The sequence below is a fragment of the Elephas maximus genome, chromosome 19, assembly GCF_024166365.1.
Source record: "Elephas maximus indicus isolate mEleMax1 chromosome 19, mEleMax1 primary haplotype, whole genome shotgun sequence".
NCBI lineage: Eukaryota > Metazoa > Chordata > Mammalia > Proboscidea > Elephantidae > Elephas > Elephas maximus.
The window spans coordinates 8,126,846-8,145,861 of record NC_064837.1 but is presented as its reverse complement, the minus strand read 5'-3'; the positions used below and the strand labels follow the sequence as shown (position 1 = coordinate 8,145,861).

General features: G+C 42.2%; 1 protein-coding gene across 9 annotated transcripts in view; it reads left to right on the top strand.

Moving 5' to 3' along the window:
• DNAH9 (dynein axonemal heavy chain 9) overlaps window positions 1-19,016 on the top strand; it is a 468,295-nt gene that overhangs the window by 362,249 nt on the left and 87,030 nt on the right. For all 9 annotated transcript variants that reach the window (XM_049859546.1, XM_049859547.1, XM_049859545.1 and 6 more), the window contains 3 exons: window positions 3,724-3,846; window positions 9,163-9,356; window positions 16,426-16,574. In XM_049859546.1, coding sequence (XP_049715503.1) covers window positions 3,724-3,846; window positions 9,163-9,356; window positions 16,426-16,574 — 466 coding nt within the window. The remainder of the gene's footprint in view (window positions 1-3,723; window positions 3,847-9,162; window positions 9,357-16,425; window positions 16,575-19,016) is intronic.

Below are 19,016 nucleotides of genomic sequence, written 5' to 3'. Positions count from 1 at the left end.
AGACTATCAATCTCTAAGTAGAGGCAAAAAAACAAAGTTAAATATGGTGCATGCATACTGCCCCAGCCATTGTCATACTCATGGCAGACATGACTAATCAATCACTGTACTTTTTTTTGCTGAGCGTGAATGAGACCTCAAGTGCCTCATCGACATAGTCCTCCAGCAGCCACAACCAGTCACTCAAAACTGACGCTAAAGATGAAAACTGTCTGCAATACAAATACCTGGATACTTTTTGAAATGCCATAAGAACTTTGCTAGAGAATCTGTCATTATGTATTTACCTTTAGGGTTACAATTTTATTGTGCCAAACTTCCCCTGGGATAAGCAATGGCACAGGTCTCTCTATAGACAGAGAAGAAGCCTGGGCTTTAATGCATCTTTCACAGCTTTCGCTCTCAAGGGCTTGAGAACATCAGGAGCTTCCAGTGTTGCTGCATCTTTAGTAAGAAACACTTGCCTTCCACTTATTCTCAGCATCAAATGCCATGAAAATGTCTTACCCTGCACCTATCCCTCTAATCATTAGGATTGGGGTTATTTTTTCCGTATGTAAATTGGGAGTACAGACTAGATTATCTCTAAAACTGAAAACCAAACAAAATCCACTGCAAATGAGTTGATTCCAAGTCACAATGACCCTGCAGAACAGAGTAGAGCTGCCCCACAGGGTTTCCAAGGCTGTGAATCTTCGCTGAAGCCGACTACCTCATCTTTCTCCCGCGGAGCCGCTGGTGGGTTCAAACCGGCAACCTTTCGGTGAGGAGCCAAGCACTTGACCACTCCACCACCAGGGCTCCCTCCTGTACACACACCCCACTAATTACCTTTCCAAGTCTCTGCACTTTGCATTTCCCCATCCCCAGAAAGTCTTTCCTTTGTATCTAAAGACTCCCGTCTCTCAGCTTCTCCAAGACCCAATTCAAAACTTCTTGCTGAGTCAAGTTAATCCCCCTCCCACTGCTCACTCGTAACTCCCCTATTCTGAAACTCCTTTAGCATTACTGATTCCTGATGTTGTTGTTGTTAGGTGCTGTCCAGTCAGTTCCGACTCCTAGCAACCCTATGCACAACAGAGCAAGACACTGCCTTGATCCTGGGCCACCCTCCCAATCGTTGTTACGTTTGAGCCCATTGTTGCGACTGCCGTGTCAATCCATCTCATTGAGGGTCGTCCTCTTTTTCACTGACCTTCTACTTTACCAAGCATGATGTCTTTCTCCAGGGACTGATCCCTCCTGACAACATGTTCAAAGTATGTGAGACGTCGCCATCCTTGCTTTTAAGGAGACTTCAGGCTGTACTTCTTTCAAGACAGATTTGTTCATTCTTCTGGCAGTCCATGGTACATTCGGTATTCTCTGTCAACGCGAGAATTCAAAGGCATCAATTCTTCTTAGGTCTTTCTCATTTACCGTCCACCTTTCTCGTGCATATGAGGCAATTGAAAACATGATGGCTTGGATCAGGCACACCTTAATCTTCAAGGTGACATCTTTGCTTTTTAACACTTTAAAGAGAACTTTTGCAGCAGATGCATGGTTTGATTTCTTGACTGCTGCTTCCATGGGTGTTGATTGTGGATCCAAGTAAAATGAAGTCCTTGACAACTTCAATCTTTTCTCTTTTTATCATGATGTTGCTTATTGGTCCGGTTGTAAGGACTTTTGTTTTCTTTTTGTTGAGGTGTAATGCTTACTGAAGACTGTGATCTCTGATCTTCATCAGTAAGTGCTTTGAGTCCTCTTCACTTTCAGCAAGCAAGGTTGTGCCATCTGCATAATTCAGGTTGTTAATGAGTCTTCCTCCAATCCCGATGCCCCTTCTTCGTCATACACTCCAGCTTTGCAGATTATTTGCCCAGCATACAGACTGAATAAGTATGGTGAAAGGGTACAACCCTGACACATGCCTTTCCTAACTTTAAACCATGCAGTATCCCCTTGTTCTGTTTGAACGACTGCCTCTTGACCTATGTACAGGTTCCTCATGAGCATGATTAAATGTTCTGGAATTCCCAGTCTTCAAAATGTTATCCAAAATTCGTTCTGATCCATACAGTCAAATACCTTTGTACAGTCAATAAAACACAGGTAAACATCTTTCTGGTATTCTCTGCTTTCAGCCAGGATCCGTCTGACATCAGCAATGAGATCCCTCATTGCTCATCCTCTTCTGAATCCAGCATGAATTTCTGGCAGTTCCCTGTCGATATACTGCTGCAACTGCCTTTGAATGATCGTCAGCAAAATTTTACTTGCATGTGATATTAATGATACTGTTCTATAATTTCTGCACTCTGTTGGACCACCTTTCTTTGGAATAGGAATAAATATGGATCTCTTCCAGTCAGTTGGCCTGGTGGCTGTCTTTCAAATTTCTTGGCATAGATGAGTGAGCACTTTCAGCACTGCATCCATTTGTTGAAACATCTCAACTGGTATCCCATCAATTCCTGGAGCCTTGTTTTTCACCAGTGCCTTCCGTGCAACATGGACTCCTTCTTTCAGCACCCTCAGTTCTTGGCCATACGCTACCTCCTGAAATGGCTGAATGCTAACCAATTCGCTTTGGTACAGTGACTCTGTGTATTCCTTCCATCTTCTTTTGATGCTTCCTGCGTTGTTCAGTATTTTGCGCATAGAATCCTTTAGTATGACAACTCAAGGCTTGAATTTTTTCTTCAGTTCTTTCAGCTTGAGAAATGCCGAGCATGTTCTTCCCTTTTGGTTTTCTAACTCCAGGTCTTTGCACATGTCATCATAATACTTTATAATTTATAATAATTTTTATAACAATTTACTTTATAATATGTTACACTGAAATTCTTTACTGATTCCGAGATATGCCTTTATTTTGCATGTACTCATACTTTGCTTTGAAGCTCTCCTCAAGTCACATAATTTGGGTGCATCATCTCCCCAACTTAGGATGCAGGAATCATGCCTTAAAAGTATTACTCCGCTAAAGCTATGCTAAAAGAGAAGAACAAAGTAGGAGGACTCACACGTCCTGACTTTATAACAAACTACACAGCCACAGGAATCCCAACAACCTGTACTGGTATAACAACAGACACACAGACCAATGGAATAGAGTGGAGAGTCCAGAAATAAACCCACACATCTTTGGTCAACTAACTTTTGACCAGGGTGCTAAGTCCTTTCAATGGGGAAAGAAGAGTCTCTTCAATAAATGGTGCTGGGAAAATTGGATTTCCACGTGCAGAAAAATGAAACAGGATCCATGCCTCACACCATAACAAAAACAAATTCAAAATGGATTAAGGACCTAAACGCACAAACTAAAACCATAAGACTCTTCAAAGAAAAAGCAGGGCAATGCTGTCAGGCCTAGCTTCCAACAGTGGATTATCTAATAAAAAAAAAAAAAAGCACAAACAACAAAAGACAAAATAAATAAATGAGGCCTCATAAAAATTAAAAACTTTTGTTCATCAAAAGACTTTACCAAAAAAGTGAAAAGACAAGCCACTGCATCTACGTCACCCTGATGTTCAGGGTTAAAACAGATGCACACAGAAGTGCTTGGCGTGGGTGTACCCCCTCTTTCATTCTACCGTCTTTAAACAACTAAAGTAGTTGGGCGAGATCTAGTGTGTGAAGCAGCAGTAATTACAGTGAGTGACAACCCCTAATATCTCCAGGGCCCTATGGCTGCCACAAGCAAAAGAAACACAGTGTCATTCCACATTGCAGATTCTCCTGGCGAACCAAGAAATCAGCGCAGCAGAGCTGGATTTTCTGCTTCGATTCCCAGCACAAACAGGTGTCACAAGCCCTGTGGAGTTCCTCTCTGATCAGGCCTGGGGTGGCATCAAGGTTAGTACACACACATACACGTGCGCGCGCACACACACACGTGCACACGCACACCAGTTGTCATCAAGTCAGTTCTGAGACGTGGCGGCTCCATGTGTATCAGAGCAGAACTCTGCTCCGTAGGGTTTTCAGTGGCCGAATTTTTGGAAGTAGATCGCCAGGCTTTTCTTCCAAGGTGCCTCTGGATGGACTTGACCCTCCAGCCTCTTGGTTAGCAGTTAAGTGCACTAACCACTTACCCCACCCAGGGAATATGCAAGGAGTTAGTACTGACTCTCTGTGGGTGCAAACATGGAGCTGGATCTGAAGGTGAGTGCATCCCTTTACCTGCACCTCTGCACCAGGGCTCACCCTTACACTGCCTGCAGGGAGGGCTTTGCAGAGAAGGACGAGGTGCAGGGCTGCTGTGTAAGGCTCTGCTCCAGGTTGTGAGGGAACAGTGCACACCTGCCAGCTTATCCACCTCAGGTGCTGCAGCCCCACATACAGGCTTGTCTGTGAGGCCCCAGTGTTGATGGGGAGACTCTGCCACAGCACTTTCATCACGAGGATATACGCACCCAGGCTGTGTTCAGGCATCTCCATGTACATCTTGACTCAGATTTAAAGCGTTCCATCCTCGATGCTCAGCGGTTACTAATGCTGTTGTGGGTAGTTGCTGCTGAGTTGGCTCCAACTCACGGCAACCATATATACAATAGAATGCAACGTTGCCTGGTCTTGCACCGTCTTCACAATTGTTGTTATGCTCAAGTCCATTGCTGTGGCTACTGTGTACTTTGGGTGCCTTTCACCCTACCCAGCTCATCTTCTAGCACTATGTCAGACAATATTCTGTCGTGGGTTTTTATTGGCTAATTTTCAGAAGTAAATTGCCAGCCCTTTCTTCCTAGTCTATCTTAGTCTAGAAGCTCTGCTAAAACCTGTCCACTATGGATGACCCCGCTGGTATTTAAAATACCAATGACATAACTTCTAGCATCACAGCAACACAGAAGACACCACGGTATAACAAACTGACATATGGGTGGTGGTTAATAATAAATTTATTGAGCACCTTAGAAATGCCAGACATTTTACACACATTACACACACATTCTCATGTCTACCTGGACATTAGGTAGACATATAAGGAAACTAAGATCACACAGCTTATAAGTAGCAAATCCAGGACACCAGTTTTGGTCTGTGTGGTGGCAAAGCTCATTCTTTCCCTACTGTGCAGCTTAGCCTAGTTGGGATTCTGTGAGCCTCGAAAAGACTGCAAGCCATAAGCTCCTTTCCGTAGAGACTGTATTTACACTCCCAGGGCCTGGCATGATGCTGGCACCCAGCGGGGGCTCAGTCAGTGTTGACTAGCGAGCACCAGCTTCAGAGAGTCCAGCCCACTCCTCAAGTGTGTCCTCCGCCGTTACAATACGGGCAGCTCTCCAGTACATGCCGGAATGAGCACCCACGGGGTGCGCTGGTGATGTGTGAAGAACAGCATCTGCACTGAGACAAGCACGGTTGATTTCATCGATGTCTATAGCATTTTAGATATGCTTAAGAGTGCAAAGAAGTGTGAGCCGAAAGCACCGTTGTTGTTAATCGCAGTCGAGTTGATCACATGACCCCGTGTATGACAGAACAAAACGTCGCCCAGTCCTACACCATCTTCATGATCATTAGTATGCTCCGGTCCACTGTTGTGGCCACTGTGGATTTTGAGTGTCTTCCAACCTAGGGGGCTCATACTTCCAGCCCTAAATCGGACACCATTCTGTGGTGATCCCTAGGGTTTTCACGGGCTAATTTTCAGAAGTTGATCACCAGGCCTTTCTTCCTAGTCTGCCTCAGCCTGGAAGCTCCTCTGAAACCTGTCGACCATGGGTGACCATGTTGGTATGAAATGCTGGTGGCAGCTTCCAGCATCATAACAACACACAAGCCACCATGGTACAACAGACTGACAGGTGGTGGAGACACATAGTTCAGTAAATGAGAGCTAATTATGATTATAGTTATGACTGTTAATCACTCAGCTATGAAGGTGATAGCTACTGTGGTTGACATGGGTTGTGCCTGATGAAATTTGTCCAAAGAAGGAAAAACTTTCAGAGACTGTGACTTGCCCAAATAAGGCAAGTCAAGTTGCCTTTCTCTATTATTTTCCCACAAAGCCATCTGCAGCAAAAAGGCACAAGCAATAAATGATTCACAAGTTACCTTTTAATGCTTTTATTTTACATATAGTTCAACCCCAAGGCTATTGCATAACTCAGTCCCATTCCTCTTCTCACAAAATGGGTTGTTTCTTTTGGTTTGCTTTGCTTTGTTTTGTTTTGTCTTGTGGGCTAAGCTCAGCTCATTTGGCTGTTCAAAGGCTTTTGCAAGTGAGTGAATCTTCCTCTCTCTCTTTGAGTAGGTTATGTGGAGCAACACCGTCCAGGCCCATCAAACTCAAGCCCAGAACAGAATGTGAGCAGGCGAAACACAAAACAATGCCTAGTGCATATCGCTGGAGTCTTTCATGAGCGCTCTTTTTAAGTGTTCTGTTGGATTCTAGCCTAAAGAAACAGAAGAAGTATGATTGAATTGGACATGATAAAAAAAATTAAAGAGCATTCTACCTAATGTGGAAGGTTTATTGCTTTGTTACCCCAGAGAATGAATAAGCAGATAATGAATGAAGCCTTCGTGATAAAGTGCTGCTTTTACTATCCTCCTTTGTGAGGGTTTTTTAAGTCCCATCAAATGCTGAGCTTGAAGGTAATGGGCACGCTCTGTTCTTCACTAGAAAACCTCATCTAGGATGCACGCCTTTGTTAGTCTTTGAATGGGCCCCTTACTACCACTCTGGCTGCCAATTTAGCACAGTTGTATTTTGCTACACATTCCAACATAATTAGGTTAATTAGTCATTTCCGTTTAGCTTATTAGAAGGCTAGAAATCCCTTTCCCTCATTCAGAAGATTAAATGTTGCAATTGTGTTCAATCCAGAGCTTCAAGAAAGTGTGTTTCAGACGTGGCTGTGGCAGCTGGGAGCGCTGATCACAGGATAATTCGCCCAGTTTGGTGGTGACACCAGAGGGGGTAATGGGGCTGCAGAAGGGTTAATGAAGATGCAAGCTGGGAAGAGGGACAAAGCAGCTGCTGGGAAGAAGATGGAAGTTCATTCCTTAGCCCAGAGAGAAATAATTACAGCAGCTGCAGCCTTTCTCAGCCTGTTAAGAACCATCCTGCTGGGCTGCCCAGATGTCACACTTTACTAATAGCGCACTTTCTAAGTGCTGGGCAACTTAAGGCATAGAAAGATACCTAAGAAATTTCCTGCCCACAGGGAAATCACAATCTTGTGGGAATAACAGACAACTAAACCAGCAATTGCAATTCAGTAGTTATTGGAGTCCCAAGGAAGGGCGTGGGAGGGTTTTATTGTTTTCAAAGCATTTTTTGTACATTAGTCCATAGAATGAGATGTACAGACAAAGATTATTTGGCCTCATCCTACAAAAAAAAAAAAAAAAAGCCCACAAGGTTTTAAAAACAGGCTCCAAGTTCAATGGCTCATAAGTGATGGAGCTGGAAACAGAACTCCTATGCCCAGTGCTTCCACCACCATTCTGCAAGCTACCCCACACCACTTTTCAGTATGAAGGAGGATGTGTTCCCTGCTCTAAGTGATCAAGGTGAAGGTGGGAAGCCACAGAGCCCCTGTGAAAGGACAGTTAAAGCCAGGCCCATGGTCAGCACCATGGGAGAAGAATTTAGACATGTCCAGGTCAAGGGTATATATATTTCTCCATCCATATCTCTCCCTTAACATCTATAAAGAGTCCCTGGTTGACGAAAATGGTTAACATTCTCAGATAGATGCTAATCAAAAGCTTGAAAATTTGAGTTCACCCAGAGGCTTCTCAGAAGAAAGGAGATCTACTTCTGAAAAATCAGCTATTGAAAACCCTATGGAGCATAGTTCAACTCTGACACACATGGGGTCACCACGAGTTGGAATCAATTCCACGGCAATTGGTATTGGTCATCTATAAGACTCCTCTCATGTAATCACACTGCCTTCTGTCATGCCTATACTCTCCTTCTTCTAGGCTTTGGCTCTTGGTCCTTCCACGTAAAATCCCCTTCCTCTCTACCTCTATCTCTATCTCTGCCCAGTGGAATTCTGCGTATCTAGCAAGGTCTCCCTCAACTTAGGACTGTAAGCTATTTGAAAACATGTGTCTGTGTTCTTCATTTTGTTCCCAAGTACCTGGTACCTAGTTGGCATTTAACAAATGTTAAATGGATGAATTTGTTCATTCAAAAACAAGAATGTCTTAGGTTCCTTATTTCATGAGACTGTGATGGATGCTTTGAACACACAGTACAGCTTTTAGTCTCATTGGAGAGACCAAACATATAGGCAGAGTTGAGAAATAACACAGGTAACTAAAAGTCTAAGTGAGGAACGTAGACTCTGAGTAGCTCTAAGTGGTCCACAAAAGGAGGGTGGGAGGACTATGTATTCTAGGTTAGAGAGGATGTACCTGAGAGAGATTGCTAATTGTGAACTCGGCTTTAACAACTTGTAGAACTTTAATAAATGATACTCATGACCAGCACAAGAAAAAGAATGAGTATAATTTGGTAAACATTTGAACAGAACCTTCCACATAGTGGAAGTAGGGTGAAAAAGGAGCGAGTTGGTAATGAGTCTGCCACATTTTCAAAGTTGGGGCATACAACAATTCTAAGTGAACGAAATTCTACTCCTACTTGGACAGAGTAGGAGAGAAGTGGGAGACTTGCTTAACTGCAGATTGGAGGGAGGCAATAAATGAAGAGATTTGGTTACCAAGTTAGGCGTTTGTACCTAATCCTTCTAGAAGCAGGCAGCCCATGTAAATTTTAGACTTGGCATTAATGAAAGTCCATGATTGCAGAGACATTTTGAGAGAATTGATGGAAATTGGTGGCAAGGTAAGTATGGAGATAAAGGGAAAAGTCTAATCTCTATGACCAGAATAATGTTAGTACCCCATCTTTTCCCTCTTTTCTGTGTAATACCCTGCAGAGAAGTGCTGCTCAGTCTCTGTTGTTGATAATATCTCAAAACTTTTATCTCCTAAAACCTACTATTATTGGAGCAATTTACTGAGAGTGAGCTGATCAATGTCCTTCCTCTTCCTTGAGTTACCCCAAGTTAACCCAAGGTTCCAGACAATAGTATAAATGGGACATATAGTACCATCTTGCCCCTCCATCCTCAATACAAAACAGATTACAGCTATCTGGAGAAACCATCTTTCACAGTAAGATTCTCTGAAATTTCCCAGGCACTTTCATCAATGGAAGAATTCTACAATCTGGATCGGGACATTGAGGGATCTGCCAAGAGCTGGAAAAAGTTTGTGGATTCAGAATGTCCTGAGAAGGAGAAGTTCCCACAGGAGTGGAAGAACAGGACCGCCTTGCAGCGCCTCTGCATGATGAGGGCCATGCGGCCAGACCGGATGACCTACGCCATACGGTAGGCTGCTGGTGGTGGGGAGACTCAGAAGAGGCACTGGTGAGATGGGGCAATCTCAATGTGGCTAGACTAGCAGGGCTGAGCTCCAAGGTCATGTACGTATAGTAATGGGACCCTTTGTAGCAATATCCAAAATCCATGAGACCTATTACTCTGTGTATGTCATGCATTTTCTTAGTATCTAAGGGGACAGCTTAGAAAGACGTTGTCTTAGTTACTTGTACTGCTATAATAGAAATACCACCAGTGGGTGACTTTAAAGAACAGAAATTTCTTTTCTCATAGTTCAGGTGGCTAGATGTCTAAATTCAGGATGTGGCTCTAAAGGGAGTTCTTATTGGTAGCCCCATGAGGCCCTTGGTATTCCTTGATGTTCCTTGATGTCTTTCTTTCTTGGCGTCTGTCTTCTGTATGTGTGTGTCTTTGTGTCTATTCTGCTTGTTTTATAACTCAGAAGGGATCAGGTTTGGAACTTACCTACGTAAGAATATAAAACCCCTATTTCCAAACAGGGTCATATTTATAGATGCAGGGGTCAGGATTTCAACACATATTTTGGGGGGACACAATTGAATCCATAACAGATGTGCTAATCAATATGAATATCGAAATGGGGCACTAAAAATATTTAATGTGGTAGGAGATGATGAGATCCAGAGAACAGAAAGGGGAATTAGCCTTACAGGGAAAAACATTTCTTTCCATCGCAAAGAGTGGAGGGAAAGATGGGTATGGCTGTAGTTGGGGTTGTAGATGGATGGCAGAAAGCTGAGAAGGATTTTGTCTTGTGGCTTCTATTTTCCGTAACAAATAAGAGGCAAGATGATCAGTTGAGTTGTCTGAAAAGGGAGGTGGCAGAGTTGAAGATTTGAGGGCAGTGGAAAGGTTTGAAATAGAATCAATATGTGAAAAATGGAAGAGAAGGTTCATCTGGGAAATTCAAAGTATTCCAAGTAGCATTAACAGCCAACCTAGTTAAGAGCTTGCATTCGTAGGAACACCAGTCTTCATCATTAGATAATATTCTCCAGCAGCATTCAGCATCCCAGATGTAGCTTCAGAGTTGAGTTGATCCATAGCTTGAGTAATTCCAATCGGGTGTGTTAGAAGAAGAGTTAGGCAAGGGAGGCGAGGATATTGACAAAAAAATTATTCAAAGTCATGTTGTTATTGTTGTTAGTTAACTCCAACTCCTGACAACCCCATATACAACAGGACAAAATGTTGCCTGGTCTTGCACCATCTTCGTGATCACTGGCCTGTTTCAGTCAATTATTGCAGTCACTGTGCATTTTGAATGCCTTCCAGCCTGGGGGGCTCATCCTCCAGGACTAAGTCGGACAATATGCTGTTGTGATTCATAGAGTTTTCACTGGCTAATTATCAAAAAGTAGATCACTAGGCCTTTCTTCCTAGTCTGTCTTAATCTGGAAGCTCTGCTGAAACCTCTCCACCATTAGTGACCCTGCTGGTTTTTGAAATGCCAGTGGCTAAGTTTCCAGCATCATAGCAACACACAATCCACCACAGTACAACTGACAGAGAGGTGGTGGATTAGAAGGCATATACCATGCAAATATGTAGAGACAGAAATCAGACTAGTGGTTGCCTAGGGCTTGAGATGGGAACAGGAATTAACTAAATAGGCATGAGAGATCTTATTGGGGTAATGAAAATATTCTGCAACTGGATTATGGTGATGGTTGTACAACTCAGCAAAATTACTAAAAATCATTGAATTGTACACTTAAAATGGGTAAATTTTATGGTATACAGGGTACACCTCCAATAAAGTGGTTATAAAAAAAATAAATAAGTGTAGGCATGGAGTGGAGTCAACATGGGATAGAGGTGTAATGAAGAGAGTAGGAGGATGATAGGAAAACACCATAGAGGACAAAATACTGAAAATCCTGCATTTGTAGCGATACCAATCCATGCACAGAATAGGTGAAGTAAGTCGCTGTTGCTGATGTTGTTGTTAGGTGCCATCGAGTAGGTTCTGACTCATAGCGACCCTAAGCACAACAGAATGAAACACTGCCCGGTCCTGCACCATCCTCACAATCGTTGTTATGCATGAGCTCATTGTTGCAACAACTGTGTCAATCCACCTTGTTGAGGGTCTTCCTCTTTTCCGCTGACCCTGTACTCTGCCAAGCATGATGTCCTTCTCCAGGGACTGGTCACTCCTGACAACATATCCAAAGTATGTAAGACGCAGTCTCGCCATCCTTGCTTCTAAGGAGCATTCTGGTTGTACTTCTTCTAAGACAGATTTATTCATTCTTTTGGCAGTCCATGGTATATTCAATATTCTTCGCCAACACCACAATTCAAAGGAGTCAACTCTTCTTTGGCCTTCCTTATTCATTGTCCAGCTTTCACATGCATGTGATGTGATTGAAAATACCATGGCTTGGGGCAGGCGCACCTTAGTCTTCAGGGTGACATCTTTGCTCTTCAACACTTTGAAGAGGTCCTTTGCAACAGATTTGCCCAATGCAACGCGTCTTTTGATTTCTTCACTGCTGTTTCCATGGCTGTTGATTGTGGATCCAAGTAAAATGAAATCCTTGACAACTTCAATCTTTTCTCCGTTTATCATGATGCTGGTCATTGGTCCAGGTGCGAGGATTTTTTGTTTTCTTTATGCTGAGGTGCAATCCATACTGAAGGCTGTGGTCTTTGATCTTCATTAGTAAGTGCTTCAAGTCCTCTTCACTTTCAGCAAGCAAGGTTGTGTCATCTGTATAATGCAGGTTGTTAATGAGTCTTCCTCCAATCTTGATGCCCCGTTCTTCTTCATATAGTCCAGCTTCTCGGATTATTTGTTCAGCATACAGATTAAATAGGTATGGTGAAAGAATACAACCCTGACACACACCTTTCCTGACTTTAAACCAATCAGTATCCCCTTGTTCTGTCCAAACGACTGCTTCTTGATATACGTAAAGGTTTCTCGTGAGCACAATTAAGTGTTCTGGAATTCCCATTCTTCGCAGTGTTATCCATAGTTTGTTATGATCCACTCAGTCGAATGCCTTTGCACAGTCAATAAAACACAGGTAAACATCCTTCTGGTATTCTCTGCTTCCAGCCAGGATCCATCTGACATCAGCAATGATATCCCTGGTTCCACGTCCTCTTCTGAAACCAGCCTGAATTTCTGGCAGTTCCCTGTCAATATACTGCTGCAGCCGTTTTTGAATGATCTTCAGCAGAATTTTGCTTGCGTGTGATATTAATGATATTGTTCTATAATTTCCACATTCGGTTGGATCACCTTTCTTGGGAATAGACATAAATACGGATCTCTTCCAGTCAGTTGGCCAGGAAGCTGTCTTCCATATTTCTTGGTATAGACAAGTGAGCACCTCCAGCGTTGCATTTGTTTGTTGAAACATCTCAATCGATATTCCATCATTCCCTGGAGCCTTGTTTTTCGCCAAGGCCTTCAGAGCAGCTTGAACTTCTTCCTTCAGTACCATTGGTTCCTGATCATATGCCACCTCTTGGAATGGTTGAATATCGACTAATTCTTTTTGGTGTAATGACTCTGTGTATTCCTTCCATCTTCTTTTGATGCTTCCTTCATCATTGAATATTTTCCCCATGGAATCCTTCACTCTTGCAACTCGAGGCTTGAATTTTTTCTTCAGTTCTTTCAGCTTGAGAAACTCCAGGTGTGTTCTTTCCTTTTGGTTTTCCATCTCCAGCTCTTTGCACATGTCATTATAATAACTTTATTTTGTCTTCTCAAGAGGCCCTTTGAAATCTTCTGTTCAGTTCTTTTACTTCATCTTTTCTTCCTTTGCTTTAGCTGCTCGATGTTCGCGAGCAAGTTTCAGAGTTTCCTCTGACATCCATCTTGATCTTTTCTTCTTTCCTGTCTTTTCAGTGACCTCTTGCTTTCTTCATGGATGATGTCCTTGATGTCACTCCACAACTTGTCTGGTCTTCGGTCGCTAGTGTTCAATGCATCAAATCTATTCTTGAGATGGTCTCTAAATTCAGGTGGGATATACTCAAGGTCATATTTTGGCTCTCATGGACTTGCTCTGATTTTCTTCAGTTTCAGCTTGAACTTGCATATGAGCAATTGATGGCCTGTTCCACAGTCGGCCCCTGGCCTTGTTCTGACTGATGATATTGAGCTTTCCCATTGTCTCTTTCCACGGATATAGTCAATTTGATTTCTGTGTGTTCCATCTGTTGAGGTCTATGTGTATAGTCGCCGTTTATGTTGGTGAAAGAAGGTATTTGCAATGAAGAAGTCATTGGTCTTGCAAAATTCTATCATTTGTTATCCGGCATTGTTTCTATCACCAAGGCCATATTTTCCAACTACTGATCCTTCTTTGTTTCCAACTTTTGCATTCCAATCGCCAGCAATTATCAATGCATCTTGATTGCATGTTCGATCAATTTCAGGCTGTAGCAGCCAATAAAAATCTTCTAGTTCCTCATCTTTGGCCCTAGTGGTTGGTGCATAAATTTGAATAATAGTCGTATTAACTGGTCTTCCTCGTAGGCATGTGGATATTATCCTATCACTGACAGCGTTGTACTTCAGGATAGATTTTGAAACGTTCTTTTTGACGATGAATGCAACACCATTCCTCTTCAAGTTGTCATTCCCAGCATAGTAGACTATATGATTGTCCGATTCGTAATGGCCAATACCAGTCCATTTCAGCTCACTAATGCCTAGGATATCGATGTTTATGCGTTCCATTTCATTTTTGACAATTTCCAATTTTCCTAGATTCATACTTTGTACATTCCAGGTTCCGATTATTAATGGATGTTTGCAGCTGTTTGCTAAGAGAGATATAAGGACAGAAGATTTTGGTCAGGGAGTAGGATGTTTCCACTTATGGCTTTAGAAGTACAACAAGTTCCTAATTAATTACAAGGATGAGGGCATGGCCATGAAGTTAGCGGGCTGAAGTGTAGAAGAAACAAGTATTAGAGTTGAGGTCACTAAGAATATAGAAGATTTCCCACGTGGATGCTGATGTCACCCATGATTCTGGAGAGAAAGTCCATGAGCCAAGTGCCCAAGAAGTGTTCAGTAAATTAAGGGAGTGACCAAAGGGGCAATAAATAACATTGATGCACAGGAGTAGTGGCAATAAGCCAGGGTAAATGAGTCTCAATGGAGCAAAACAGTAGAGAAGTAATGGACTGGAAACAGCAGTGGGCAGTGAGCAAGACCCTGATCCTACCTCCCAGTCCTGAAGTACATCAAATGTAGGAGAATGAGCCCAATTGAGAGCAGGGAAAATAGTGTCCTTGAGGAAGAGCAGACATCTCAATTAAGGCCAGGAGCTGTTTCGGTGTTCAGTGAAGTCTTTGCAGCTGTTTGGCACGTTAGGTTTTGTTTAGCATAAAATGGAACTCCTTGGAAGGAAACATTGGTAAGTGGAATGAGATGAGGGGAAGCACAGAGAATGAGGGAAAAGGAGAGAATAGAGTACTGGAGGGCCTTACATATTGGGTAGGGATAGAGGATGGCTGGAATACAAAGTATAGACGACTTAGCTGCCTAACAGCTTTCAGAAAACATTGGTCCTGAAAGTCACTTGGTCAATGAGAGGTTATGTGACAGAACAGCAGGCCTCACAGAATGAATCAGGTATGGCCTTGATGGATGGGTGTAAGTGTTGACTTCATCAATAAGTAATGCTAATTGCTTGCATGAACAACTGCCTCCTTTGCTATGAGGCCAGAAGAACTAGATGGTGCCTGGCTGCTGTTACTAAACATTTTGATCAAAGACTCCATAGAAGCATCCTGATCAAAAAGGGGAAAATACAGAACAGAATTCCAAATTTTTATGAATTCTAGACTTTTCCGAACCATGGAGGGTGGATGAAAACCCTGAAACTATTGCCTTGAGATGATCTTTAAATCTTAAACCAAAAATATCCCCTAAATTCATTTTAAAACCAAGCAATAAAGGTTAGCTTAACTAGTAAAAAAGGTCTACTTACAGTTTTTTTTTTTTTTAAGAACTATTTATATGAGATCAAATTGAAAACAACAACTCAAAAGATTAGATAGGAACCTTAGGGGACAGTGAGTTTATGTTAATGGCGGAGGAACAACTCAGAAAATGAGGATGAGCATGGTTGCACCTCTCAAAGAATGGAATCAATGTCACTAAGTTGTACATGTAGAAACTGTTGAATTGGTGTACGTTTTGCTGTGTATATTCTCAACAACAATAACAAAATAAATAAAATTTTGGAAAAAAAAACAAGAAATGAACTTTGATTGATCCAAGCTCTGTAACTATCTAGCTTGTGACCATGAGCAAGTCTTCTAATTTCTATGTTGTTGTTGTTATTGTTAGTTGCCATCAAGTCAGCTCCGACTCATGGTGGCCTTATTTATAACAGAATGAAACCTCTCCCAGTCCTGTGCTATCTTCATGATTGTTGGTATACTAGAGGCCCTTGTTACAGCTAGTGGGTCAGTTCATCTCATTGATGGTTTCTCTTTCTTGGCCCTCTACCTCACCAAACATGATAACCTTTTCTAACGATTGGTCTTTCCTGAGGATGAGTCCAAAGTAAGCAAGTCACTTCTAAGGAACATTCTGGTTGTATTTCTTCTAAGACCGATTCGTTTATTCTTCTGGGAGTCCATATATTCAGTATTCTTCACCAACGCCACAGCCTGAACACATCAATTTTTCTCCTGTCTTCCTTTTTCATTGTCCAGCTTTCACATGCATATGAGGGAGTTGAAAAGACCATGGCTTGGGTCAGATGCACCTTATTCATCGAAGTGACATCTTTGCTTTTTAAAACTTTAAAGAAGTCTTTTGCAGAAGATTAGCCCAAAGCAATACGTTGTTTGATTTCTTGACTGTTGTTTCCATGGACATTTATTGTTGACCCAAGTAGAATGAAATCCTTGACAACTTCAATTTCTTCTCCATTTATCATGATATTTATCATTCCATTTAGGAGGATCTTCATTTTCTTCATGTTCAGGTATAATCTAAACTTAGAGGCCTCTATTTTTCAAAGGTTATTTTTTTTTTTTTTTCTGGCAGAGATTTTGTTGAAGAGAAGTTAGGAAGCAAATACGTGGTGGGAAGAGCACTTGATTTTGCAACCTCATTTGAAGAATCAGGACCAGCCACACCCATGTTTTTTATCCTGTCTCCAGGGGTGGACCCACTGAAGGACGTGGAAAATCAAGGTGAGAAATGACGTCAAAGCTGTGCCAGCCTCATATCCTTTCACTCTTTAGGTCTGTCTGCTTCTCTTTTCCTGATTCAAGGATTCTTATACAATGTTTGACATTTTCCAACCATGCAGAAGTCAGGTCATTGCCGAATAACACCAGAGGGTCATCCACCAGAGACAAAAAGGACCAATCTGGGCTACACAAGCCAGAAGCCACAGCAGCAGGTTCATGAGGAGGCTTTGTCCCCCCATCCATCCTCACTGTAGCCAGGACAATCTTCGTGAATCTTTCTGGCCCTTTCACAACATTAAATCCTCTCAGAGGCTCCTATTGCTCTCAGAATAAAGTCCAAACTCCTTAACATGGCTTATAGGAAACTTCGTCTCCCTCCTAACCCCAACCCCATTTCTCCAGCCTACTTTACTGTATTAGCTTCCTGTTGCTGCTGTGACAAATTACTGCAAACTTCGTGTCTTCAAAACCACTCATTTATTATTTTATACTTCTGAGGTCAGATGTCCTCAGTGGGTCTTACTGGACTAAAATCAAGGTGTCAGTAGGGCTGCATTCCTTCTGGAGGCCCTAGAGAAGAATCCATTTCTTTGCCTTTTCCAGCCTTGGTTTATGGTTCTCTTCCTCCATCTTCAAAGCAAGTAGCATAACATCTTCAAAGCACTCTCTCTGTCTCTCTCTCACACACACACAGACACACACACACCACATACACACCTCTGCTTCCTTCATCACACCTCCTTCTCTGACCCTCCTAACTTCCTCTTTTCCATATAAGGGCTCTTATAACTACATCAGGCCAACCTGGATAATCTCCTCATCTCGGGATCCTCAATTTAATCACATCTGCAATGTCCCCTTTGCCACTTAAGGTAACATACTCACAGGTTCCAGGAATGAGGAGATGGACATCTTTGGGGCCCATCATTCTGCCCGCTGCATTTCCCTATTTCCCCATTTTGCACTCTACACTGCCATCATCAGGCTGAAGTGCTCAGACCTCCCCCGTATGCTGCTTCCCCTCCGGCATCCCCTTCACCAGCCTAGATTGAACTCATTCTTCAGATACCAACTTCAATGTCACCACCTCCAGAAAGCCTTGCTTGACTCCCAAGGTACTAGGCTCTTTTCCCACGTGCTCCTACAGAGCCCTATCTTTACGTACACTGCATCCTAATTGTCTAGTGACTAGTCTTGGCTTCCTTGGGAAGTAAGTAGCTAGCCATGGGAATAGGCGTGATAACAGAAGAAGAGGGGCACAAATGAGCAGAGAAGCCTCAGAATGAGTAATTCAAACATTCAAATGTTAACTAGAGGAATAAAAAGCATCAAAGAATCATGAGAAGAATTAAGGCAATAGGAGGAAAATCAGGAGAGCGTGGTACCATGGGAGTCACCAGTATTTTGAAGGAATGGATTCTTCAAAGCAAGGAACAACAAAAAATTAAGAAGGAACTTTAGAAACCTAAAATAAATGAAACATGCACATATTTATGCACATATAACACACACACAAACATATTTTCTCCTACTAAAACACTCACTACAAGTGCTCACAATTTGAGGATACCTCACAGATTAAAGGCACAGAGATAGAAAATATAAGAGAAGAGATGTGGGAAATAGAGCAAGTCCTATATCTGTGACTGGACTTCCAGAAAGAGAAAACATAGACAGTGTAAGGGAGGAAATTATCAAAGAAGTAAGAGGGGAAATTTTCTAGAGCTAGAGAAAGATAACAACTCTTCCACTTGAAATGGCAAACCTACCCAGAGGCACTTCAGAATAAAAGCCTGGCGATCTGCTTCTGAAAGCTCAGAGCCGTGAAAGCCCTATGAAGTTAAAAAGAAGAAGTTCATATATCCAGTTCCACAAAGCCCATAGCCGTCTGAAAATCACTAATTTGATTAAAGTCTATTTAGTAAAACCCCATTTGTCTTTGAGTTGTATAATAAATTTCTCAAATACTTTCCTTAATGTATAGAACTTGATGAAATGTCTTTAAAATACTTTAAGCAGTAAATAAAAATTCTTAAGAATATTGTGGACAGATATATTTTACTTATCTATTTAGTTTCATTAGCAAATATGATTTGATAGTCAGGCATATCAACATAGACCATGTAGCAATACATTGTTGTTATTGTTAGGTGCCATTGAGTCCATTCCGACTCATAGTGACCATATGTACAACAGAACAAAACACTGCCAAATTCTGCACCATCCTCACAATCATTGCTATGTTTGAGCCCCTTGTTACAGCCACTGTATCAATCCATCTCCTTGAGGGTCTTTCTCTTTTTCACTGACCCTCTACTTTAGCAAGCATGATGTCCTTCTCCAGGGTCTGGTTCCTCCTGATAATATGTCCAAAGTATGTGAGACAAAGTCTCATAATCCTCGCTTCCAAGGAGCATTCTGGCTGTACTTCTTCCAAGACAG